General features: G+C 43.0%; 1 protein-coding gene across 1 annotated transcript; it reads right to left on the reverse strand.

Annotated features, from left to right (window-relative positions):
• Positions 1 to 21,795: 21,795 nt before the first annotated feature.
• LOC142871530 (uncharacterized) lies at positions 21,796 to 24,684 on the reverse strand. The gene is given in 4 exon segments (XM_076004616.1): positions 21,796 to 22,353; positions 22,984 to 23,375; positions 23,378 to 24,257; positions 24,544 to 24,684. Coding segments are annotated over 4 exon segments (1,971 nt in total).
• Positions 24,685 to 25,113: the final 429 nt, after the last annotated feature.

Here is a 25,113-nt window from a genome sequence, read left to right on the forward strand (position 1 = left end):
TGCATCTATTGAGAGAATTATATGGTCTTTGTTCTTGTTTTTATTTATGAGGTGCATTGCATTTAAAGATTTGCATATATTGAACCAGCCTTGCATCTCTGGTGTAAAGCTCATCTCGTCATGGTGAGTTATTTTTTTGGTATGCTGTTGGATTCGATTTGCTAAAATTTTGTTGAGGATTTTTGCATCTATATTCATAATAGATATTGGTCTGTAGTTTTCTTTTTTCATTGTGTCCTTTCCTGGCTTTGGTATCAAGGTGATATTGGCTTCATAGAATGAATTAGGGAGGATGCCATCTTTCTCAATGTTGTGCAATAATTTCTGTATTATAGGTATGTGGTCTTCTTTGTATGTTTGGTAAAACTTAGAAGTGTGGCCATCTAGTCTGGCAGTTTTCCTTTTTGGAATGTTTTTAATTGCTGCTCCAATTTCTGTGCTTGATATTGGTCTGTTCAGGAATTCTGTTTCTTCCTGGGTGAACTTAGGGAGGTTGTATGTTTCCAGAAATTTGTCCATCTCTTTCACAGAATGTAGATTTTTGGCATATAGGTTTTTATAGTATTTAAAGATAATGTTTTATAATAATTGGATAATGTGGTGTCTGTTGTGACCTCTCCTTTTTCATTTGTAATTGAGTTTATTAGAGTCCTTTCACTTTGAGTTCTTGTCAATCTAGCAATATGGCTATCAATTTTGTTTATCTTTTTAAAAAAACAGCTTTTAGTTTTGCTGATCTTCCGTATAGTTCTTTTGTTTTCAATATCATTTAGTTCTGCTTTGATTTTAGTTATTTCTTTTCTTCTGCTAGGTTTGGAATTGATTTGATCTTCCTTTTTCAATTCCTTGAGACTGTTTATTAGTTTGTTGATTTTTGAGCTTTCTTCTTTTTGGATGTGAGCATTTAATGCTATTAGTTTTCCTCTCAGGAATTCTTTTGCTGTATCCCACAGACTTTGATAAATTATGTCCCCATTATCATTTAGTTTGAAGAAATTTAGATTTCCTTATGTATTTCCTCCTTGACCCAATAGTTATTCAACAATAGATTGTTTAATTTCCATGACTTTGTGAAGTGGTTGGGATTTCTGTTGGAATTGAACAAGTCCAACTTTCTGTTGGAATTGAACTCAAATTTTATAGCACTATGATCTGAGAAGATACATGGCATAATTTCTATTTTTTTTTAATACGTTGAGCTCTGATTTGTGGCCTAGTATGTGATCAATTTTGGAGAAAGTCCCATGAGCTGATGAGAAGAATGTATATTTGGCTTTCTTTGGGTGGAATGTCCTGCAGATGTCTGTCAGACCCTTTTGTTTTAGAGCTTTGTTTAAGTCCATTATTTTCTGCCTATTTTCTGTTTGGAAGATCTGTCTATTTCATTCAGTTCAGTGTTGAAGTCCCTGTATACTATGGCATTATTGTTTATATGCTATTTAGATCAGATAGGGTTTGCTTTATGTATCTGGGTTCTCCTGGGTTGGGTGCATAAATATTAAGAATTTTTAATTCTTCTTGTTGGATCTTCCCTTTCACCATTATATAGTGCCTGTCTTTGTCTTTTCTTACTTTTGCTATTTTAAAGGTTATGTTATCTGAAATAAGTATAGCTACTCCTGCTTTCTTTGGACTTCTATTTACCTGGAGGATTGTTTTCCATCCCTTGACCTTGAGCCAGAAAGCATCTTTGTGGATTAGATGCATTTCCTGTAGACAGCAGGTACTAGGCTTGTGGATTTTTATCCACTTTGTCAGTCTGTGTCTTTTCATAGGACAATTTAATCCATTCACATTTATTGAGAGAATTGATATTTGAGGTAAATTTCCATTCATATTGTTGGGTGAATTCCTATTGTTTTGTTTTACTCCTTGAGCTATCATGGAGTCCAGGTTCTAGACTTTAACTCTTGATTGATTTTACTTTGGAGAGTGTCTATTACGCTGTTCAGTATATAATGCAGGTCTGAGTACTTTCTGTAGGCTAGTCTGGTTTTTGCACATTTCATCAGTGATTGCTTGTCTGGGAAGGTCTTTATTTCTCCCTCATAGATGAAACTTAATTTTGCTGGGTAGAGAATTCTAGGTTGGCCATTATTCTGTTTTAGAAGATTAAGGTTAGGCACCCAGTCCCTTCTGGCTTGTAAAGTTTCAGTTGAGAAGTCTGTAGTTAGTCTGATAGCTCTCCTTTGTAGGTTATCTGCTGTTTTTGCCTCACTGCTCAAATGATTGCTTATTTCTTGTTTACGTTGGTTAGCCTAATAACTACGTGACGTGATGATTGTCTTTTCACATTGAGTCTCACAGGAGTTCTGTGTGCCTCTTGTATCTGGATATCTAGATTTCTGGCCCGGCCAGGCATATTTTCCTCCAGTATTCCATGAAATAAGTTTTCCAGCCCTTGTGTATTTACTTCTTCTCTCTCTGGGATGTCAATGATTTTTATATTTGGCTTCTTTACATTATCACACATTTCTTGTATATTTTGGTCATGTCTCTTGCTTCTGTGTTCTTTTTCTTCATCCGATTTCTTTAGAACATAGGCATTATTGTCAAGCTCTGAGATTCTTTGTGCTGCATGATCTATTATGTTCTTAAGGCTTTCAATTATGTTTTGAAGTTCCTTGACTGCCTCCTTTATTTCCATGATTTCATTTTACTTTATCCATGGTATTTCAATTTCCTTAGAAAGTTTTTTTTTTTTAATTCGGCATATTATGGGGGTACAGATTTTAAGGTTTCAATAAATGCCTATTTCCACCACTCCCCACACAAGTCTGAGTCTCCATCATGACCATCCCCCAGATGGTGCACATCTCGCTCATTATATATGTATATACCTGCCCCCCTCCCCACTCCCACCTGCCCAATACCTTATTACTGTAGTACCTATGTGACCACTTAGGTGCTGTACAGTTAATACCAATTTGCTGGTGAGTATATGTGGTGCTTGTTTTTCCATTCTTGGGAAACTTCACTTAATAGTATGGGTTCCAGCTCTAACCAGGAAAATATAAGATGTGCTATGTCACCATTGTTTCTTAGAGCTGAATAGTACTCCATGGTATACATATACCACATTTTATTAATCCATTCTTGGATTGATGGGCACTTGGGCTGTTTCCACAGCCTTGCAATTATGAATTGTGCTGCTATAAACATTCGAGTGCAGGTGTCTTTTTTGTAGAGTGTCATTGGATCTTTTGGGTAGATGCCCAGCAATGGGATTGCTGCATCAAATGGTAGATTTACTTGTATCACTTTAAGGTATCTCCATATTGCTTTCCACAGAGGTTGAACTAGTTTGCAGTCTCACCAGCAGTGTAGGAGTGTTCCTCTCTCTCCGCATCCACGCCAGCATTTATTGTTTTTCTGTTTGGAGGATCTGTCTTGTGCCGTCAGTGGGGTGTTGAAATCTCCGGTGATTATGGAGTTGCTATTAATCCATTTCCTTAGATCCAGTAAGGTTTGCTTTATGAAACTGGGTGCACCTAAGTTGGGTGTATATATACTTAAAATTGTTATCTCTTCTTGTTGAAGTGTGCCCTTCACCATTATATAATGACCCTCTTTTTCTTTCACTACTTTTGTTGGTTTAAAAACTAAATCGTCTGAAATTAGAACTGCCACATCAGCCTTCTTTTGGCTTCCACTTGCCTGGAATACTGATCTCTACCCTTTTACTTTTAGTCTATATGCATCCTTGCAGGTTAGATGTGTTTCCTGAAGACAGCATATACTTGGCCTGTATTTTCTTATCCATTCAGCCAGCCTATGTCTCTTGAGTGGAGAGTTTAAGCCATTCACATTTATTGAGAGAACTGATAGGTAAGGTAGATTACTGTTCATTCTGTTGGGTTGGATGTTGTTGCTTTGATTTCTCTCTTGAGCCATTGTATTATCTGGCCTTTAATCTTTGGGTTTTGGTTGTTTTTATATTCGAGAGTTTTTATTATGGTGCTTCGTGCGTAACACTGTGTTGAGTAGTTCTTGTAGGGCTGGTCTTGTCTTGGTGAATTCTCTGAGACTTTGGTTATCTGAGAATGTCTTTATTTCTCCTTCACATACAAAGCTAAGTTTTGCAGGGAATAAGATTCTAGGCTGGGCATTGTTGTGTTTCAGAAGAGTGAGAATGGGGCCCCAGCCTCTCCTTGCTTGTAAAGTCTCATTAGAGAAGTCTGGCGTTATTCGTATTGGCTTTCCCTTGTATGTTACTTGCTTCTTTCGTCTTACAGCTCTTAGAAGGGCCTCTTTAGTTGATATTTTGGTCAGTCTGATGACTGCATGATGTGATGTCTTCCTGTTTGCATTGAATCTCCCAGTGGTCCTCTGGGCTTCTTGAACTTGTATATCGAGATTTTGAGCAAGGCCGGGGAAATTTTCGTCTATTATATCTTCCAAAAGCTTGTCCAGCCCTTGAGTGTTGTCTTCTTCCCCTTCTGCTAACCCTATGACCCTCACGTTAGTTTTTTTCACATAATCCCACATCTCTTGTAGGCTTTGCTGTTTCCTCTGGTTTCTCTGCTCTATCTCTGTGACTGATTTATTTAATTGGAAGGTGTTATCTTCAATCTCTGAGATTCTTTCCTCTGTTTGATCTACCGTGTTCTTGAGACTTTCCACAGTATTTTGTAATTCCCTGAGTTGATTCTTCATCTCCAGGACTGCGGTTAAAGTTTTCTTCACTGTTTCGATCTCTTTAGTGAACCTTTGTTCCATATCCTGGAGGCTTTTTGTGGTTTCTTTGTGTTGGTTATTGAGTTGTTGTTGCAGCTCCATGAGTGTTGTTATGATCCACATATGAAATTCATCTTCTGTCATTTTGGTTGCCTGATTTTGGTTGGTGTCCGTTTCTAGGGTGCTGGTGCTCCTCTTTGGGGGTGTGTTTTCTGTTTGGTTCTTCATATTTCCTGAGTTCTTTCGCTGATATCTTCCCATGTTGATCCGTTGTTGTTTCTTTTCTTTAAGTTTTTTGTTCGGGTATTCACATACCTTGTTTAGTTTCTGAGCCGTTAGGTGGTTTCTGTGGGTGAGATTTGACCACTCCCTGTATATTGAGTCAGTGGGTGCCGTGAAAAGGCTGTGCAGGATGCCATCCCTGTCAGTAGGTGGCGGTTGCATGGAGGAACAGGCTATGCTGTTGATTTTGTGTCCTGTTATCAGCTCTTGTTCTGGGCAGAGCTGGGTTGGGTAAGCCTGCCCTCAGGCACCACCAATGTTGTTAGCAGGGGTCAAAGTTATGTTCTCTGCTTCCAGGAAAAGCTGCCAGGGCGGGGCTGGAATTGTCCCGCTCAGCCAGAAAGTCTGTGTGTGGGGGTGGGGCTGTCTGAGACCAGCAGTCTCGAGTGGGGCTCGCTTCTTTCCACCCTCCCCAACTCCGCAGCTACTCCTGGGTCTCTGCCAGCAGGCCAGACCACATGCCACCTGGCCTCCCCGGACTGTGATGCAAGCGGGGAGGTTCCCTGCGCAGGAACGCCACCTGAGCTGGGCGTATGGCCTCCTTTTGGGAGGAGGGTTGCCCTCTAGGACTCTGATCTGCCCCTGAAGGCACACACACATCAGTAGGCTGTTCACGTATAACCCTTCTGTGCCCCGGGCAATGCTAGACCTGGGTACACGGGATCTGGTCTGCAGGTCCGACCTCTGGGTCCCAGAGTTCAAACTGTATCCCCACCATGGAGAGGAGTTCCGGTCCCAATTCACCCACAGGGAGCCCAAGCTGGGTCTATGTCTCTCAGCCTCTGAGTCACCACCATTCTCCTGGGAACACTGTGCCAGCAGCACCTGGGAGGGCTGGCGGGTAGGGAACTCACAGTCTGAGTTCCCCTTAGTCAACTGTAGGGTCCCAAAAGGGAAGGTCCTGTTCCCTGGAGGTGCCTCCGGCTGGTGGCTGTATTGTCTCTCTGGGCAGCCATGGGTAGGGTCGGCGGAGGGGAGGAGGAGGCAATATGGCACCTGCCGCATGGCTGGGTCTGTGTACATGGAGGTGCCGGGAGGGAGTTGGGAGCCTGGTGCCACGTCCGCTACAGGCTCACTGCTAGCTGGCGGCAGCCGTCTCTGGGCTGGTGTCCACAGGTCTCTCCACCCGCTGGGGAGCCCACCAGCAGTCCCAAATGCAGGGGAGCGGAAACAGTAAATCCACCTACCCTTGCCGCTAGTCTCCGGGCTGCTCTGGTGGTCTCAGCCTCCAGTTCTCCTCCACAGCCGCATCACGTGGAGTCTCTGGGGTCTCAGGTACCCTTCTTTCCGGCCCTCGTCTTCTGTATGCTCGTCCTCTTGCTTCATTTTTCTAATTTCTGCTAGAATCTGTCTTTTCTACAGAGACAGTCTGTCTGGCGGTGTTTCTCGTCCACCATCTTCTCCTTAGAAAGTTTTTCATTAATTTCCTGTATTGATTGTTCTTGGGGCTTCTTTTTATTTGGGTTTCTGTTTTCTCTTCATTCCATTGAGTTTTTTTACAATCCATATTCAGAATTCTTTCTCTGTCAGTTTAATCCTATCTTGTAAATTGGTATCTATTGATGGAGATTGAATACTTTCTTTTGGGGGTGACTTTTATCTCTGATCTTTCATGTTTCCTGTGTTCTTTCTCTGTTTCTCTCTCATCAGGCTACTTTGTCAAGAACTGGGGGTGCTAGGGCTGGTTTATGGCCTTAACTTTAAGTCCCTGAGGGGACATTTCTTGACAGTGCTCGGGAGATGCACTCTTGTCCTGTATTGCCTTAGAGAGGTTTAAGCTGTTGGGTTATCTCTCACCTGTTGTTTTCACCTCTTACCAAAGGAGATTAGTGATTTTGGACCCCTTGCTTTGTCTCCCAGGTGGTAAATCACTCTTATATGTGTGACTCTGCTGCCCTCCACTAGTTTGAGATGGAAAGCACTGTGTTGGGGTATGGGGTTACTCTCTCATTTATTGCTTGTAGTTTGTGTGGAGGAGTTGATTATAAAGGTATTCCAATACCTTCATATTGGGCTCTAACTCCCCAAATGGAGTATATAAGTGTCCCAGACTTTGAGAAATTTCATGTCACTCCCTAGGGTTACTTAAGCCCTGTTGCCACAGGTATGTGCATACCACCTGTGGTTACTTACTCTGCTGCTAGGGGAGAGCTGCTAATATGTTATTCAGGGCTCTTTTGTCATACTTTGAGGCAGCTCGAGGTGGGGGGTGTCAATTGGTGCAATTGCTAAGGACTCTGGCCAGGATTTTCCTTCCCAGACTATAAGCCCCAAACCTGGCAGCAGCCTGGGTGCCACGAGTGAACCCTAGTGTTATGTTCTTATCAGATGATCAAAACCAACACACTGAACCGAGTCAACAGTCTATCTCCTATTGCTTAGTTTCGAGGTCCCACAGATTCATGCCAATTGCACAGGGAAAAGTGACTTTTCTTCTTTCTCCATGCCTCTAAGGGTGGAGTCTGCCCTGCTAGGCTGGGGGAGAGTCGCTGCCTGAGGCCACTGGGTGTCTCATCCTGGGAAGTGGCTAGTGTCATTACTCTGCCCTTCCAGGGTGGTGTTTGACCTGCCAGCTGGAAGAGGCAAGCAGCTGAGTTGGAGGAGGAATGGTCAGAAAGCATCTTCTCTAGTTACTCCCCTCCTCCAAGGGTGGGGCCTGCTCTGCCGGGTAGGGGCAGTGGCTCTACCTGAATCCATTGCCTGGGCTTACCCTGCTGGGCTCAAGAAGGGCCATGCCCAGATCAACAATGTGCCACAGAATTTTTAGGCTATGGACCCCCAAAGTGGTGACTGCCCACCCACAGACAGTCAGCACTGGATGTCACTGCTCTGGGGAGAGGTGGCACAGGTACTGGGTTTGGCAGGCTGTCTCAATGAGCCCCTGACTGTCTCAATTGCTTCCCTGATGTACTGTGTCACATCAGTCCAGTTGGGGGGGGGCGTTCTGTACTGTCTGTCCCACCCTGTGCCAGCCGAATCTTAAGCAGTTTTCAAGGGCAGAGCCTTCCTTTCAGCATTCCCCTTCCTTGTTCTGGTCCCAGAGGTGAGATGCCTGTCTCCTAACTCACTCCTGCAGATCCAGGAAGTGTCCACTCAGACCAGTCCCTCCCTCAACCAGTGTGGACCTAGCACAGAGCACTGGAGAATTCAAAATGTTTACTGCTTTTGTCTTTTCCCCACACAGCCTGTCAGCCTTTGCCACAACTTCGCACTGATTTCAGGTGCTTCCCTGCTGGAGTGGATGTGGAGGTTGGGGGAAGAAGAATTGTCCTCCTGTGGGTCAGATCACATGGCCCTAGCTGGCCTAAGGGCGTGGCTGCCCCACGCTCTAGTCCATGTTGTATATCTCACACTCTCCAGATTTTGCAGTCAATTCTCCAATTTACCTTTTCTTTTTCCAGTGCTACTTGTCCCCTGCTGCTTCTCTGCAGATTGATGATGCTGTTCCTGTGGGAGAGCGATCCACTTGTGTGTAGCTGTCTGTGTTCTTCACCTCCTACTCTAGGAGCAGAGAGCCAGGAGGTCACCACTAATATGCCATTTTCTGGCCCCCTTTCGAAAAGACATTTTTAAGCTGTTGTCTCTTAGTTCTATGCCTCTTCTTCTTTTTTTTTTTTTTTACTCTATTACATAAGGATGTTTCTTTACAAACTCCATTTCTGTTTGGCACATTTTTTTTTTTTATTTTAGTGAATTATGGGGATACAAGTGTTGAGGTTATGTATATTACCCATTCCCCCCACCCGCTCGAGTTAGAGCTTCAAGCATGTCCATCCCCCAAATGTTGCCCTTCTTACCCATTGGGTTTGTATATACCCATCCCCTCCTCCCCCCTCCCACCTGCCCGAAAACCGGTAAATGTTATTCCTATATGTCCACTTAGGTGTAGATCTGTTAATACCAATTTGCTGGTGAATACATGTGGTGCTTGTTTTTCCATTCTTGAGATACTTCACTTAGGAGAAGGGGTTCCAGCTCTATCCAGGAATATACAAGAGGTTCTATATCACCATTGTTTCTTAAAGCTAAATAGTACTCCATGGTATATATATACCACATTTTATTAATCCACTCATGAATTGATTGGCACTTGGGTTGTTTCCACAGCTTTGCGATTATGAATTGCGCTGCTGTAAACATTGAAGTGCAGGTGTCATTTTCATAAGGTGACTTTTGATCTTTTGGGTAGATGGCCAGTAGTGGAATTGCTGGATCAAATGGTAGATCTACTTGTATTTCTTTGAGATATCTCCATATTACTTTCTACAGAGGTTGAACTAGTATGCAGTCCCACCAGCAGTGTAGGAGTGTTCCTATCTCTCTGCATCCATGCTAGCATTTATTGTGTGGGGACTTTTTGATAAAGGCCATTCTCACTGGAGTTAAGTGATATCTCATTGTGATTTTGATTTGCATTTCCCTGATGATTAGAGATGTTGAGCATTTTTTCAAATGTTTGTTGGCCATTATTATGTCTTCTTTTGAAAAGTTTCTATTCATGTCCTTTGCCCATTGTTTTTGATGGGGTTGTTTGATTTTTTCTGGCTGATTTTCCTGAGTTCTAAATAGATTCTAGTTATCAGCCCTTTATCGGATGTGTAGCTTGGGAAAATTTTCTCCCATTCTGTAGGTTATCTGTTTGCTCTCTTGACAGTTTCTTTGGCTGTGCAGAAGCTTTTTAATTTGATCAGGTCCTATTCATTTATTTTTGTTGCCGCTGTGATTGCTTTTGAGGTCTTCTTCATAAATTCTTTGCCTAGTCCAAGGTCTAGAAGAGTGTTTCCAACATTTCCTCTAGAATTCCAACATTTCCTCTAGAATTCCAACATTTCCTCTAGAATTCTAATAGTTTCACACCTAAGGTTCAAGTCTGTTACCCATCACGAGTTGATTTCTGTGAGAGGTGAAAGGTGTGGGTCTTGTTTTAGTGTTCTACATGTGGCTATCCAGTTTTCCCAGGACCATTTATCGAATAACGATTCTTTTCCCCAGTGTATGTTTTTATCTGCTTTGTTGAAGATTAGTTGGCTATATGACAATGGTTTTATATCTGGGTTCTCTGTTCTGTTCCACTGGTCAATGTCCCCATTCTTGTGCCAGTCCCAAGCTATTTTAATTACTATAGCCTTTTAGTATAGTTTGCAATCTGGTAAATTGATACCTCTTATTTTGTTTTTGTTGCCTAGGATTGATTTTGCTATATGGGGTCTTCTCTGGTTCCATATGAAGTGTAAAATTATTTTTTCTATATCTGTGAAAAATGATGATGGTATTTTGATAGGGATTGCATGGACTCTATAGATCACTTTGGGTAGTATAGACATTTTAACAATGTTGATTCTGCCAACCCATGAGCATGGTATATTCTTCCACCTGTTTACATCCTCTGCTATTTCCTTCTTCAGTGTTTCATAGTTCTCCGGTAGAGGTCTTTTACCTCTTAGTTAAATATATTACTAGGTACTTTATTTTCTTTGTTGCTATTTTGAAGGGAATTGAGACTTTGATGTGGTTCTCACTTGTACTGTTGTTGGCGTCTATGAATGCCTCTGCTTTCTGTGTATTGATTTTGTATCCTGAGACTTTACCAAATTCATTTATCAGTTAAAGGAGTCTCTTGGTTGAATCTTTAGGGTTTTTTAGGTATAATATCATGTCATCAGCAAAGAGTGACAGTTTGCTCTCTTCTGCTCCCATTTGCACGCGCTTAATTCCTCTTTCTTGTCTGATTGCTGTAGCAAGGACTTCCAGCACTATGTTGAACAAAAGTGGATATAGTGGGCACCTTGTCTTGTTCCAGTTCTAAGTGGGAATGCTTTCAGTTTTTCCCCATTCAGTATGATATTGGCTGCGGGTTTGTCATATATGGCTTGTATCATTTTTAGGTAAGCCCTGTCTATGCCTATTTTATTGAGCATTCTTATCATAAAAGGGTGTTGAATTTTGTTGAATGCTTTTTCTGCATCTATTGAGAAGATCATATGGTCTTTGTTTTTGCTTCTGTTTTTTTGGCGAATTACATTTATAGATTTGAGTATGGTAAACCATCCCTGCATCCCTGGGATGAACCCCACTTTGTTGTGATGGATTATTTTCTTGGCAAGCACCTGGATTCGATTGGTTAGGATTTTGTTAAGAATTTTTGCATCTATATTCATAAGGCATATTGGTCTGTAGTTTTCTTTTTTTGTTGCATCCTTTCCTGATTTTGGTGTCAGAGTCATGTTCGCTTCATAAAATGTGTTGGGGAGTGTTCCATCATTTTCGATGTTGTGGAATAATATCTGCAGGATAGGCGCCAGTTCTTCCTTGTAGGTGGTAAAATTCGAGTGTGAAACCATCTGATCCAGGACTTTTCTTTTTAGGAATGTTTTTTATTGCTGTTTCAATTTCAGTACTTGACATTGGTATGTTCAGGAATTCTAATTCTTACTGGTTGAATGTAGGGGGGCTGTGTGTTTCTAAGAAATTGTCAATTTCCTCCACATTTTTCAGTTTGTGGGCATAGAGGTTTTTGTAGTATTCATAAATTATATCTTGTATCTCCAGGGCATAAGTTGTAATTTCTCCCTTATTGTTCCTGATGGAGCTTATTAGGGATTGTTCTTTTCTGCTTTTTGTTAGTCTAGTGAATGGTGTGTCAATTTTGATTATTTTCTCAAAGAGCCAACTTTTTGTTTTGTTAATCTTCTTTATGGATACCCTGTTGTGAATTTCATTTAGGTCTGATTTGATCTTAATGATTTCACTTTTTCTTCTGCTGGGTTTGGGGTTCTTCTGTTTTTCTTTTTCTAGATCTTTGAGATGATTCATTAGGTTGTCTATTTATGATCTTTTAGACTTTTGGATATAGGCATTTATGGAAATAAACTTTCCTCTCAGGACTCCTTTAGCTATGTCCCACAGGTTTTGGTAACTTGTGTCTCCTTTGTCATTTAGTTCAAATAATCTTGATTTCTTCCTTTATGAAGTGATCATTCAGCAGAACATTGTTTAGTTTCCATGACTTTGTGTAGAAATGAGAGTTCTTGTTAGGGTTGATTTTTTGCTTTTATTCCATTGTGATCTGAAAAGATACATGGTATAATTTCTATTTTTTTTACATTGTTTGCGACATCCTTTGTGTCCTAGCATATGGTCAATCTTAGTGAATGATCCATGAGCTTATGAGAAGAATGTATGTTCAGTGATTTTGGGGTACAGTGTCCTGTAAATATCAGTCAGGCCCATTTGTTCTAGAATTCCACTTAAGTCCATTATTTCTTTGTTGATTTTTTGTTTGGAGGATCTGTCCTGTGCTGTCAGTGGGGTGTTAAAGTCTCCGACTATTATGGTGCTGTTGTTTATCCATTTGTTTAGGTCAAGTAGAGTTTGCTTTATGAATCTGGATGCACCAAGGTTGCATGCATATATATTTAGAATTGTTATGTCTTCTTGTTTTACTGGACCCTTCACCATTATAAAGTGACCTTCTTTGTCTTTATTATGTGACCTTTATTACTTTTGTTGATTTAAAAACTAAGTTATCTGTAATCAGAACTGCCATGCCAGCTTTCTTTTGGCTTCTGTTTTCTTGAAATACTGTTCTCCACCCCTTTAACTTTAGTCTATCTGCTTTCTTGCAGGTTAGATGTGTTTCCTGAAGGCAGCAGATACTTGGCTTGTGTGTTTTTATCCATTTGGCCAGCCTATGTCTCTTGAGTGGGGAGTTCAAGCCATTCACATTTATTGAGATAACTAATAGGTAGGGAAGATTTCTGTTCATTATGTTGGGTTGAACTTTGTTGCTTTGTTTTCTCTCTTGAGCCATTGTGGTTTCCGGGCTTTGATCTTTAGCTTTTGAGTAGATTTACATTTGTGAGTGTTTATTGTGCTGATCTGTAGGTAACACTGTTTTGAGTACTTCTTGAAGGGCTGGTCTTGTCTTGGTGAATTCCCTCAGCCTTCGCTTATCTGAGAATGTCTTGATTTCTCCTTGATATACAAAACTTAGTTTTGCAGGGAATAAGATTCTAGGCTGGGCATTATTCTGTTTCAGAAGAGTGAGAATGGGGCCCCAGTCTCTCCTTGCTTGTAAAGTTTCAGTAGAGAAGACTGGCGTTACTCGGATTGGCTTTTCTTTGTATATAACTTGCTTCTTTTGCCTTACAGCTCTTAGAAGGGCCTCTTTAGTTGATATTTTGGTCAGTCTGATGACTGCATGTTGTGATGTCTTCCTGTTTGCATTGAATCTTACAGGGGTCCTCTGAGCTTCTTGAACTTGTATATCAAGATTTTGAGCATGGCCTGGGAAATTTTCCTCTATTATATCTTCGAATAGCTTATCCAGCTTGAGTGTTGTCTTCTTACCCTTTGGGTAACCTTATAACTCTTACATTAGGTTTCTTCACATAATCCCACATCTCTTGTAGACTTTGCTCTTTTCTCTTGTTTCTCTGCTCTATCTCTGTGACTGATTTATTTAATTGGAAGGTGTTATCTTCAATCTCTGTGATTCTTTCTTGTGTTTTATCTACCCTGTTCTTGAGGCTTTCTACTGTGTTTTGCCGTTCCTTTAATTGATTCTTCATTTCTAGGAGTTTAGTTAGACTTTTCTTCATTGTTTCAATTTCTTTAGTGAATTTTTGTGACATGTCCTGGAGTTTTTTTGCATTTTCTTCGTGTTGATTATAAAATTTTTCTTGTAACTCATTGAATTTTCTTAGAATCCATGCTTGAAATTTTTCTTCTGTCATTTTAGTGGTCTGGTTTGGCTTGGTGTTCATTTCTACAGGGGTGGTGTTCCTCTTTCAGGGTGTACTTTCTGTTTGAGTTTTCATATTTCCAGAGTTCCTTCACTGATTTCTTCCCACTGGGTCAGTTGTTGCTTCTTTCCTTTAGGTTTACGTTTGAGTAATGACATGCCGTCTAGTCTCTGAGCCAGTAGGTGGTGTTTGTGGGTGAGATTCGATCACACCCTGTATGATGCGTCAGTAGGTGCTGTGTAAAGGGTGTGCAGAATGCCCTCCCTGTCAGTATGTGGTGCTTGCTCAGAGGAGCAGGCTACAGTGTCATTTTTGTGTCCTGTAACCAGCTCTTGTTCCTTGGAGTGGCACTGTAGTGCCTCAGGTGGTGGGTGGGGCTCTGGAACTTCCAGGTTTGTCCTTATTCTCCACTTCACTAAGGGCTGGTCTGGGAGTGAGTCTGGGTGGAGCTGGGTTGGGTAAGCCTGCCCTGATGCACCATAAATGCTGTTAGCAGGGATCAAAGTTCTGTTCTCTGCTTCCAGGAAAAGCTGTTAGGGAGGGGCTGGAATGTTCCTGCTCAGTCAGGAAGTCTGTGTATGGGGCTGGGGCTGTCTGAGACCTGCATTCTGGAGCAGGACTCGCTTCTTTCCACCCTCCCCAACTCTGCAGCTTCTCCTGGTCCTCTGCCAGCAGGGCAGACCTCACACCACTGGGTCTTCCCTCAGTGTGATTGTGATGTGGGCAGGGAAGTTCTCTGTGCAGGGTTGCCGCCTGGCCTGGGCACACAGCCCCACCTTGGGAGGAGGCTTGCCCTCAAGGATGCTGATCTGCCCTTAAAGGTACACACACCTCAGTAGGCTGTTCACAAATATCCCTTCTGTGCCCTGGGCAATGCGAGACCTGGGTGCACAGGATCTGGTCCGCAGGTCTGAACTCTGGGCCCCAAAATTCAATCCCTGACCCCACCAGTGAGAGGAGTGCTAGTCCCACTTCACCCACTGGTGCCCAAGCTGGGTTGCTGTCTCATCCTCAGGGTCTGCCTTGTTCTCCTGGAGTCACTGGGTCAGCAGCACCTGGGAGGGCTGGCCGGTAGGGAGGTCACAGTCTGAGTACTCCTAAGTCAGCTGTAGGACCCCAAAAGGGAAGGTCCTGTTTTCCAGCGATGCCTCCAGCTAGTGGCTATATTGTCTCTCTCGGCAGCCGTGGTTAGGGTCGGGGGAGGGGAGAATGGATCAATGTGGCGCCTGCCGTGCGGCTTGGGTCTGTGTACACAGAGTGCCCAGAGAGAACTGGGAGCCTGGTGCTGTGTCTGCTGCAAGCTTACCGCTCACTGGCGGTGGCCGTCTCTGGCCTGGTGTCCGCAGGTCTCTTTACCTGCTGGGGAGCCCACCAGTAGTCCGAGATGCAGGGGAGGGGAAAGTAACTGCTTCACCTACCTTTGCTGCTGGTCTCCAGGCTACTCGGGAGGTCTCTGCTTCCAGTTCTCCTCCACCACCTCCTCCCATGGAGTCTCCCGTAGTCTCCAGTACCCTTCCTTCCGACCCTCAGCCGATGTATGCTCGTCTGCCTGCTTCTTTCCTCTAATTTCTTCTAGAAACTGTCCTTTTTGCGGAGACACTCTGTCTGGCAGTATTTCTCATCCGCCATCTTGCTCCGCCTCCTATAAGGCAGTTATTATTAGAGATGAGGAAACCAGGGTGCAAGGTCACATAGCAAGTAGGTGGAAACAGAGACGTGAAGCCAGGTCCCACTGTAAACTACATGCTCTTGAGAACTCCACTGCACCGGGGGAACATGGCCAAGAAAATAATGTTTGGCACGTTTAGCTGTGTCAAAAAGGGGCAGCAGAAGTATCCTGTAGTGATGGATGAGGGAAGAGGGGAGTTTTCTTTCTTGTGTACTTGACAGGACTATTAGCATAATTTTGGCTGGGGCCATTCACTCCAGTAGCCATATTTGGTTTTGGATTCCAGTTTTGTTAGAATTGTTAGAACTGTCACTGTTAGAACCACCTTCATTTTTCCTCTGAAGCAGCAGTTAGCCACTGATGTCCTCACTGGTTCCAGTTGCAGCTCTGGAATTAGCAGGGTCATGGTCCATTGAGTTTCTGAAGCAGCAGCATTTTTTATTGTGCCCTACTTGGAGGTCTAGGTCTCTGCTCTGCAGGAGACTTCATTTAATCATCTCTATTATAATAAACCCAGGCTCCTTCTTTTTTCCTCTGGCTCAAGGGATGTTATGTGCTTTCTGTACTTAACTATTATTTTTTTGTGTGTGAGACTTAACAAATAAACTTAATTTTATGAATGCCACTTAGAGTTAACAGAAACATTTACATGTTAATGAAACTAACAAATATACAATTGTGTATGTTAATATCTGTCCTTTGGGTTACTTTTTTAAAATTTCAAAGTATTATGGGGGTATAAATAATTTTGATTACATGGATCACTTTTATAGTGCTTAAGTTATGGTTATAAGTATGCCCATCACCCAGATAGTGTTCATTGTTCCCATTAGGTAGGTTTCTGTCCATCCTCTCCTGCCTGCTTCCCATGGAATACTACTTATCTATGAAGAAGGATGACTTAATGCCTTTTGCAACAATTTGGATGGAACTAGAAACTATTATCCTCAGTTAAGTATGTGAAAACAAATACCATATGTACTCACTATTAAATTGGAACTAATTGAAGACCACACATGTGTTTAGAGGGAAGTAAAACTTAACGTACTTAACTATTTTTGTTAAGGTAAGTTGATTTCTCTAGAGGTAGACATTGAATTGGAGTTTAGAATGTAAGATGTTTATTATGAATAAAAATATGGAAGGGAATTTTAGTTGAGATGAAGCCAGTTTTGCAGACAGAGAAATTGAAATATGTCACAGGCCCTAATAATAAGCCTTGATCAAGGTGAATAAGCACTATGGAGCAAATGTTGTTTGTCAGATGTTTCTCTCATTGGGCTGCAATGGTAGGTTACTCATGCATGTCTTAGTCTGTTTTCTGCTGCTATAACAGAATACCACAGTGTGGGTAATACTTAAAAAAAGAAATTTATTTCTCACAGTTGTGGAGACTGGGAAGGCCAAGAGGAAGGAATACATCTAGTGAGGACCTTCTTGCTGTGTCATATTATGGGGGAGGATATTACATGGTGAGGAAGTACATGTGAGACTGATTGGATGGGGCTAAAACTTCATCCTTTTATCAGGAGCCCCCTCCCACAATAACAAACCCACTTTAGTGATAATTGCATTAATCCCTTCATTTGGGCAGGGTGCTCATGGCTTAATCACCTCTTAGAAGTCCCACTTCTCAATATTGGTAATTAAATTTCAACATGAGTTTTGGATGGGACATTCAAACTGTAGCAACACCCCTTGTTGTGTTATATAAGTTGTATAGCATTGGTGGTTCTCAGTGTTTCCCTTTACTCTTTGTTTCATGTGACTGTTTCCTTGAAGTTATTAGTAAAGTTTGAGAAAGGTAAGGCTTCTGATTCCTGACAAATCCTTTCTGTTATCTCAAGAATTTTAGTAAAAATTAACTGTAGAAATCTTTTGAAATCTATGATTGCAGATTAATTCTCTTTAATAGATGTAGAACTTGATAGTGTTTTAAAATTTATTTTTATGTCAATTTTAGTAAATTGTGTTTTTCAAAAAAATTGTCCATTTTGCTTATACTTTCAAATTTATTGGTATCGGTTGTTCATAATTTATTTACATTTACTTTTTTATGTCTGTAGGAATTGCAGTGATGTTTCCTCATTTTTTCCTGTTACTGTCAATTTGTGTTCTCTTAGTTTTGTTTTTGATCAGTTTTGCTAGGAGTTTATCAAGTTTATTATTCTTTTCAAGCAACTAATTTTTAACTTTATAAATTTTCTCTTTTTATGTTTGCTTTTTGTACACTTATCTTTATTTTTTCTTCTAAGGAGTAAAGTTTTAATTACTTATAGTTTATCTAATTTCCTTTTTATATTATTATTTTTAAATTTTAAAATATTAAGGGAGTAAAAATGTTTTTGTTACATGGATAGCTTTTATAATTCTAAAGTCAGGGCTATTAGTGTGCACATTTCCCAAATAGTATTCATTGTACCTGTTAGGTAGGTTTTTACCCCTCCCCCACCTCCTCCCAATTTCTTGATTTCCAATGATTTCTCTCTATACCCATGTGTACCCATCAATTAGTACCAGCTTATTAGAGAGTACATATAGTGTTTGTTCATAATAGTTGTACACATTTATGGGGTATATGCGGAATTTTGATACATGCATACAATCTATAATGATCAAATTAGGGTATTGAGGTATCCATCACCTCAAACATTAGACCCATTAACCAACCTCTCTTCATTCTCCCCCACCACCCTACCCTTCCCTGCCACTGGTAACCACCATTATATTTGCTACTTCCATAAGATCAATTCTTTTTTTTTAGCTCCCACATATGTAAGTGAGAACATACAATATTTGCCTTTCTGTGCCTGGCTTATTTTACTTAACATAATGACCACAAGTTCCATCCATGTTGCTACAAATGACAGGATTTCATTCCTTTTTTTAATTCAATAGATTTAGGGGTACAAGTCATGTTTGGTAACATGGATAAATTGTATAGTGGTGAATTGTATAGTACACTGGGCTTTTAGTGTAACTGTTACATGAATAGTATACATTGTATCCAACAGATACAATATTCAATTCAGTGCCTTTTTATGAATTTATGAAAAATATATTGAAAAATATATCATGATCATGAATTGGTATAATCAATATTGTTAAAATGTCTATACTACCCAAAGTGATTTATAGAGTCAATGGAATCCCTATTAAAATAACAACATCATTTTTCACAGATCTAGAAAAAATAATGCCATGCTTCATATAGAACCAGAGAAGATCCCATATAGCCAAAGCAACCTTAAATAAAAGGAATAAATTGGGAGGCATCAATTTACCAGACTTCCAGCTATATTAAAAGTTTATAGTAACCATAGCAGCAAAGCAACATGGTACCGTCACAAGAACAGAAACATAGGCCAATGTATAAGAACACAGAACTCAGATATAAAACCATCCTCATATAACCATCTGATCTTTGACAAAGTAGACAAAAACATACACTGGAGAAAAGAATCACTATTCAATAAATGATGCTGGGAACATTAGACAGCCACATGTAGAAGACTGAAACAGGATCCATACCTCTTACCTCTCACAAAAATCAACTCATGATGGATAACAGACTTAAGACTAAAGCATGGAACTTTAAGAATTCTAGAAGAAAATGTTGGAAAAACTCTTATAGACGTTGGCCTAGGCAAACAATTTATGAAGAAGATGCCAAAAGCAATCATAGCAACAACAAAAATAAATTAATGGGATCTGCTCAAATTAGAAAGCTTCTGCACAGCCAAGGAAACAATCATTAGAGTGAATAGACAACTTAGAAAATGTTTGCATGCTATACATCTGATAAAGGGCTGATAACTAGAATCTATAAAGAACTCATACAAATCAGCAAGAAAAAAAATCAAACAACTCCATTAAAAAGTGGGCAAAAGACATGAACAGAAACTTTTCAAAAGAAGACAGACTAATGGGCAAAAAACATATGAAAAAGTGCTCAACATCTCTAATCATTAGCGAAATGCAAATCAAAACCACAGTGAGATATCACTTAACTTCAGTGAGAAGGACTTTTATCAAAAAGTCACAAGAAGCCGGGTGTGGTGGCTCATGCCTGTAATCCTAGCACTCTGGGAGGCCAAGGTGGGAGGATTGTTTGAGCTCAGGATTCGAGACTAGCCTGAGCAAGAGCGAGACCCCACCTCTACTAAAAAATTAGAAAGAAATTAGCTGGACAACTAAAAATATATAGAAAAAATTAGCTGGGCATGGTGACACATGCCTGTAGTCCCAGCTACTCGGGAGGCTGAGGCAGGAGGATCGCCTGAGCCCAGGAGTTTGAGGTTGCTGTGAGCTAGGCTGATGCCATGGCACTCTAGCCCGGGCAACAGAGTGAGACTCTATCTCAAAAATAAATAAATAAATAAAGTCCCCAAACAACAAATATTGACATGGATGCAAAGGGATAGCAACACTCATACATGCAAAGGGATAGCAACACTCATACATGCAAAGGGATAACAACACTCATACACTGCTAGTAGGACTGCAAACTAGTACAATCTCTATGGAAAGCACTATGGAGATACCTGAAAGAACTAAAAGTAGAACTACCATTTTATCCAGCAATCCCACCATTGTGTATTTACCCAAAGGGAAAAAAGCCATTCTTTAAAGGAGACACTTGCATTCAAATGTTTATAGCAGCACAATTCACAATTGCGAAGGTGTGGAAACAACCCAAATTCCCATCAGTACTTGAATGTATTAATAAAATGTGTATTTATAAAATGTATGTGTATACCATGGAGTACTACTCAGCCATAAAAAATGGTGAACTAATACTCTTGTATTATCCTGCTTGGAGCTGGAGCACTTTCTTCTAAGTGAAGTATCACAAGAATGGAAAAGCAAATACCACATGTACTCACTATTAAATTGGAACTAATTGATCAACACTTATGTGCACATATGGAAATAACATTCATCAAAAATCTAGCAGATGGGAGGAGGTGTTGGACCTTGAAGGGAGGCGACCCCCCAAGAAGACCCGGAGACCAGAACTTGCTGCAAAAGGCAAGAGGCTTTATTTTCCAGTGCAGCGCAGGGGCGAACAGCCCTATCAAGAGACTGCCGCCCCGACCTTTTTTTTCCTTAGGATTTTATAGGCAGAAACCACACTCAGGTGGCTAGGGATCACAGGGTGGGGGGAAATTTCATGGGCTTTGACCTTGCACAAACATGTACCAGATGGGCTAATATCTGGAACTTCTAATCTTGGTCAATATATTTCAAGGACTAACAGCAAGCCATTTTCAGGAAGTTACAGAGTGGCGCCGGCGGGGGAGGGAGTAGGGTTGAGCGAGCGGAGTTTACAGAAGCAGAACGGCGGGTTAGATTTTTCTCCACATTCCCCCCTTTTTCTTTTTGAGAGTTTTAATCTTAAAACTATAGGTAAACCCTGTTTCGTACCGATCACACTGGGTTGGCTCATGACCGTACCTGTCTTTGGGGCAGACGTAAAAAGGGACCTGTTTTAAGTGTCGCTCAGCTACTGGGCGTCCGTGCACTCTTGCCGGGGAACGCTTAGAGCGTTTTTTTATGCAGAACCCATTCCACCCTGCTCCCACAAATACACAAATGTCAGGGGTCAAAACGGGCCACCAGGTGCGGGGGGGGGGGCTATGGTAGCGTTGGTTTGCCATAGCGTTCTTCGCAAGGCAGGGGAGGTTACCTTCCAAGTCAGCTTCTTAGGTACATGTGGGGTGCTACTTATCAGCAGCAGGTTCGGTATGAGGCAGGCGATGGCGAATGCAAAGCTTGAGGGGGTTGTCAGTCTTTTCCACAACCCAGTCATCATTGTCATTTAGGCAAGTTGCCCGTTTGGCATGAGAGGCGTGTATCCAGGATGCGATGCCGTCTACCTTGATAGCTGTTGGGGTCCTTAGCAGCACCAGGTGTGGTCCTTTCCACTTTGGCTCGAGATTGGCAGCTCGGTGTCGCCGAACGTAAACGAGATCACCGACCTGGAACGGGTGTGGCACTCGCACTTCTCCGGGCTTGTAGAGGGCGGCCAAAGGTGCCCAGACTTCCCTGTGAACGACTTCAAGGGCTTTCAACCTAGCAAGTAGGGAATGAGGAGCATTAACATCAGCCGGCATAGACCACGGGTCAGCCATGAGGGGTGGGGGAGCCCCGAACAGAACCTCAAACGGGGTCACCCCCAGGGGGCCAGGCGTGTTCTGAACTCGAAAGAGGGCGAAGGGAAGGAGCACTGTCCAGTCTGTTATGCCAGTCTCTAAGGATAATTTAGTCATAGCCTCTTTTAAAGTTCTATTCATTCTTTCTACCTGACCTGAGCTTTGGGGCCTATAAGCACAATGTAATTTCCAATCCGCCCCAAGTATCTTGGCCATTCCCTGACTTACCTGTGCAATGAAAGCTGGGCCGTTATCAGATCCAATTACCTTAGGGATTCCGAACCTGGGGAAGATGTCTTCCGGGGACTCGTTTGGCCACCACTGTTGCTGTCTCCTTCTTTGTGGGGAAAGCCTCTACCCATCCTGAAAAGGTGTCTATAAAAACTAGAAGATATTTGTATCCATACCGGGTTGGTTTTACTTTTGTGAAATCTATCTCCCAATTGTCCCCAGGATGCTCTCCCCTTAGGCGCCGCCCGGGGCTAGCCTGGGATGGGTGAGAGTTTACTAGTTGACAAGCTTTACATTGGTGAACTACTTCCTCAGTTAAGCGACTGAGTCCCTGGATGTGGTATTTTGTAGACTGGCAATTGGAGCGTAGATGCTTTGCTCCTAAATGAGTAAGACGATGCAATTGCTTTAAGTATGCCTGAGTGGCTTTTTTGGGCAGGACAATTTTTCCCTCTCTAGTCTTCCAGATCCCTTGCTCATCTTTAGAGAACTTGGCAGGTTTTTTTGTCAGGCTCTCCTCCTCTTCTGAGGAGTAGTGGGGGAATGCGTAGGCCTTCCCAGGCTTCTCTTGCCATGGGATATTGTCGTACCGCGACTGGAGTGGCAGCAGATTTGAGTTCTACTACTACTGTTAGGGGCGGCTTCCTGCCCCCCGCCAGGCAGACGAACAAAGACACCAAGGATGCAATCACTCAAGAGGAGCTTTATTTTCTGGCTAGCCAGGGTCCAGGCCCTAGAGTGCCAGCGCAGTGGTCACTCTTACAGGCAAGGACCCTGACCAAAGCTGGGGCTCCCCTTTTATCCCCCCTCCCTCTTGAACACCCGTGCTGCACAAGCTGATTGTGCGTGTTAGTCTTTAAAATGATTGGTGGACTGGTAGCCCGCCGGCGGCAAAGGGGGCTTTCTCCCTTATCTGGCACCGTACCTATGCGTCTAGCTGCAAGCAAGCGATTCTCAGAAGCAGAAATATGCGTTTAGCCGATAACTCTACCTTTGGGCCCCAAGCTAGCAGTTTCCAGAAGCCGATTACTCCTCCCCTGGGCCTATTTTCTGTTATCCGGGCTCACACAAGTGAGCCAGCAGCTTTGGGCTGCAACCAGGCCCTTACACTACCAGGGGTTGGTTGTGGGCTAGACCCATCCCCGCGGTTTCCGCCCATGCTTCAGGATACTGTTGGAGCCACTCACGGTCTATATTGCTGGTTTTTTTTTTTTTTAGTGCTGGCCTCAAACAACCGGTGCTCATCCACTGCCCCCTTGTGCTGGGTGAGAGTCGGTCCCTTGGGAGTAAAAGTAATTTGGGCTCCCGTATTTACCAGGAAGTTGATGGGCTTCCCCTCCACTTTAAGGGTTATCCTGGGCTTGGGGAGGGGGTCCGAGTCCCGACTATCTCACTCACTGTCCTCTTGGAGGGCCAGTACTCAGTTCTGTACTTTATTTTGTAGCTTAGGACAGTCTTTTTTCCAATGTCCATCTTCCTTGCAAAAAGCACATTGAGTTGGCCTCAACGGTGGCCTAGTACTCGAGTTCCCCGGCTTTTTATTCTTATGCACTGGCGCTGGCCTATTATCACCTACAGCTGCGGCCAAGATACGTGTTAATCTTTTTTCCTGTCTTTCTCCCTCTCATCTTCCCTGGCTTCTCTCTCTCTCTCTCTCCTCTGCTCCTTCTCCTCTTCGGTTTCCCTTTTATGATATACTTTCTCTGCTTCTTTAACTAACTCTAGTAGAGTGAAATCCTGCAACCCCTCCAACCTCTGAAGCTTCTTTTTAATGTCTAGGGCCAACTGGCCTATGAAGGCCGTGGCTACCGAGGCCCTTTGTCCTTCAGAGGTTGGGTCGAAGGGGGTATACCGTCTGAATGCCTCCATCAGTCTTTCAGGGAAGACGGACGGGGGCTCAGTTGGTCCTTCAAGGACTTCTCTTACCTTAGCCAAATTGGTGGGGCGTTGTGCCGCCCCTCTGAGGCCTGCCACTAGAGTCTGGCAATAGACGGCCAGTCGCTCCCTACCTTCTGCCGTATTGAAGTCCCAGCCAGGCCGAGTCATAGGAAAAGCGGCATCTATCAAGGGAGGGAGCTGAGTAGGGCGTCCATCAGGTCCGGGAACATTCTTCCGTGCTTCCAAGATGATTCCTTCCCGTTCCTCTGTGGTGAAAAGGGTCTGGAGCAACTGCTGACAGTCGTCCCAAGTGGGCTGGTGGGAAAACATTAGAGACTCGACCAGCCCAGTCAGACGCTGGGGGTCTTCAGAGAAAGGTGGGTGGTTGGTTTTCCAATTGTAGAGGTCTGCTGTGGAAAAGGGCCAATATTGGAGGGGCTGAAGGGGGGCTGCATCGTCACCCTCCCCGGAACTATGGTTGGGAATCGGCACAGGACGAAGGGGACAAGCCACAGTGGAATCTGGAGACGGAGGAAAACCCCTCCTGCTCCTGGTGCCTTGAGCTGGTCCCCCAGCCAAGGGGGCTGAGGGTTGGGCGCGCCCTGATCGTGAAGGGGCGACCTGTGGAAGAGGGGGGTAAGGTGGGGGAGAATCAAGGAGGAGGGAATCAGCCTGCGGGTCAGTCAATGGCTGAGACTGCCAGGCTGGATCCAACGTCGTCTGGGCCACCAGGGCCAGAGGGGAAACCCGCAGTCTTGCCCAAGGGGGGGTGGTTCTGGGCGAGATCTTGCCACACAACAATGTAGGGGCCCTGATTCGGGTGTCCTTGGGGGTGTGGCGCAAAGATTCTTTTCTTCACTGCAAAAATAATAGACAGGTTAAAGGTTCCTTCTGAGGGCCAGCCTACACCAAAAGAGGGCCACTCAGAGGTGCAAAACGTCTGCCAGGGGCCTTTGCGAATGATGACGGACAGGTCGTGGGCCCGCTCCTGGACATCTTTCCAATGTGCTAGAGTGAGGGAGAGAGGAGTACTCTTCCCCTGTCCCATGGTGCCTGGATAAGTGAAAAAGAGTATTAGAGAGAAAAGGACAACAATACAAAGGGTAGACAAATACCGTGACTGTGGACTCCTGCAAAAAATGGACAAGGTGGACAAAGGACGATATCTAACGATCCTGCAATTACTTGCAGGTTCACAACTGGGATCAACCAAATTTACTTGGTTGTGCCCGATCCCCGGAGCGTCCTCCAGGGTGACAGTTTTTCTGGCCAAGAACCCTATCTTGGTCCAGAGGAACTTCCTCCTTACGGAGTTAGTACCCTGTCGTCTTCAATTTCCAACTTAGAATCAACTATGTACGCACGAGTAACAGAGAGACAGAGAGACAAACAGACAAAAACGACTCCGGAGTCTGTCTACCTCCAAGTCTGGTGTCGCCGGTCCTTGAGGGGTCGCTCCTCAGATCCTGGACGAGCC

This window comes from Microcebus murinus, chromosome 6, assembly GCF_040939455.1.
Source record: "Microcebus murinus isolate Inina chromosome 6, M.murinus_Inina_mat1.0, whole genome shotgun sequence".
NCBI lineage: Eukaryota > Metazoa > Chordata > Mammalia > Primates > Cheirogaleidae > Microcebus > Microcebus murinus.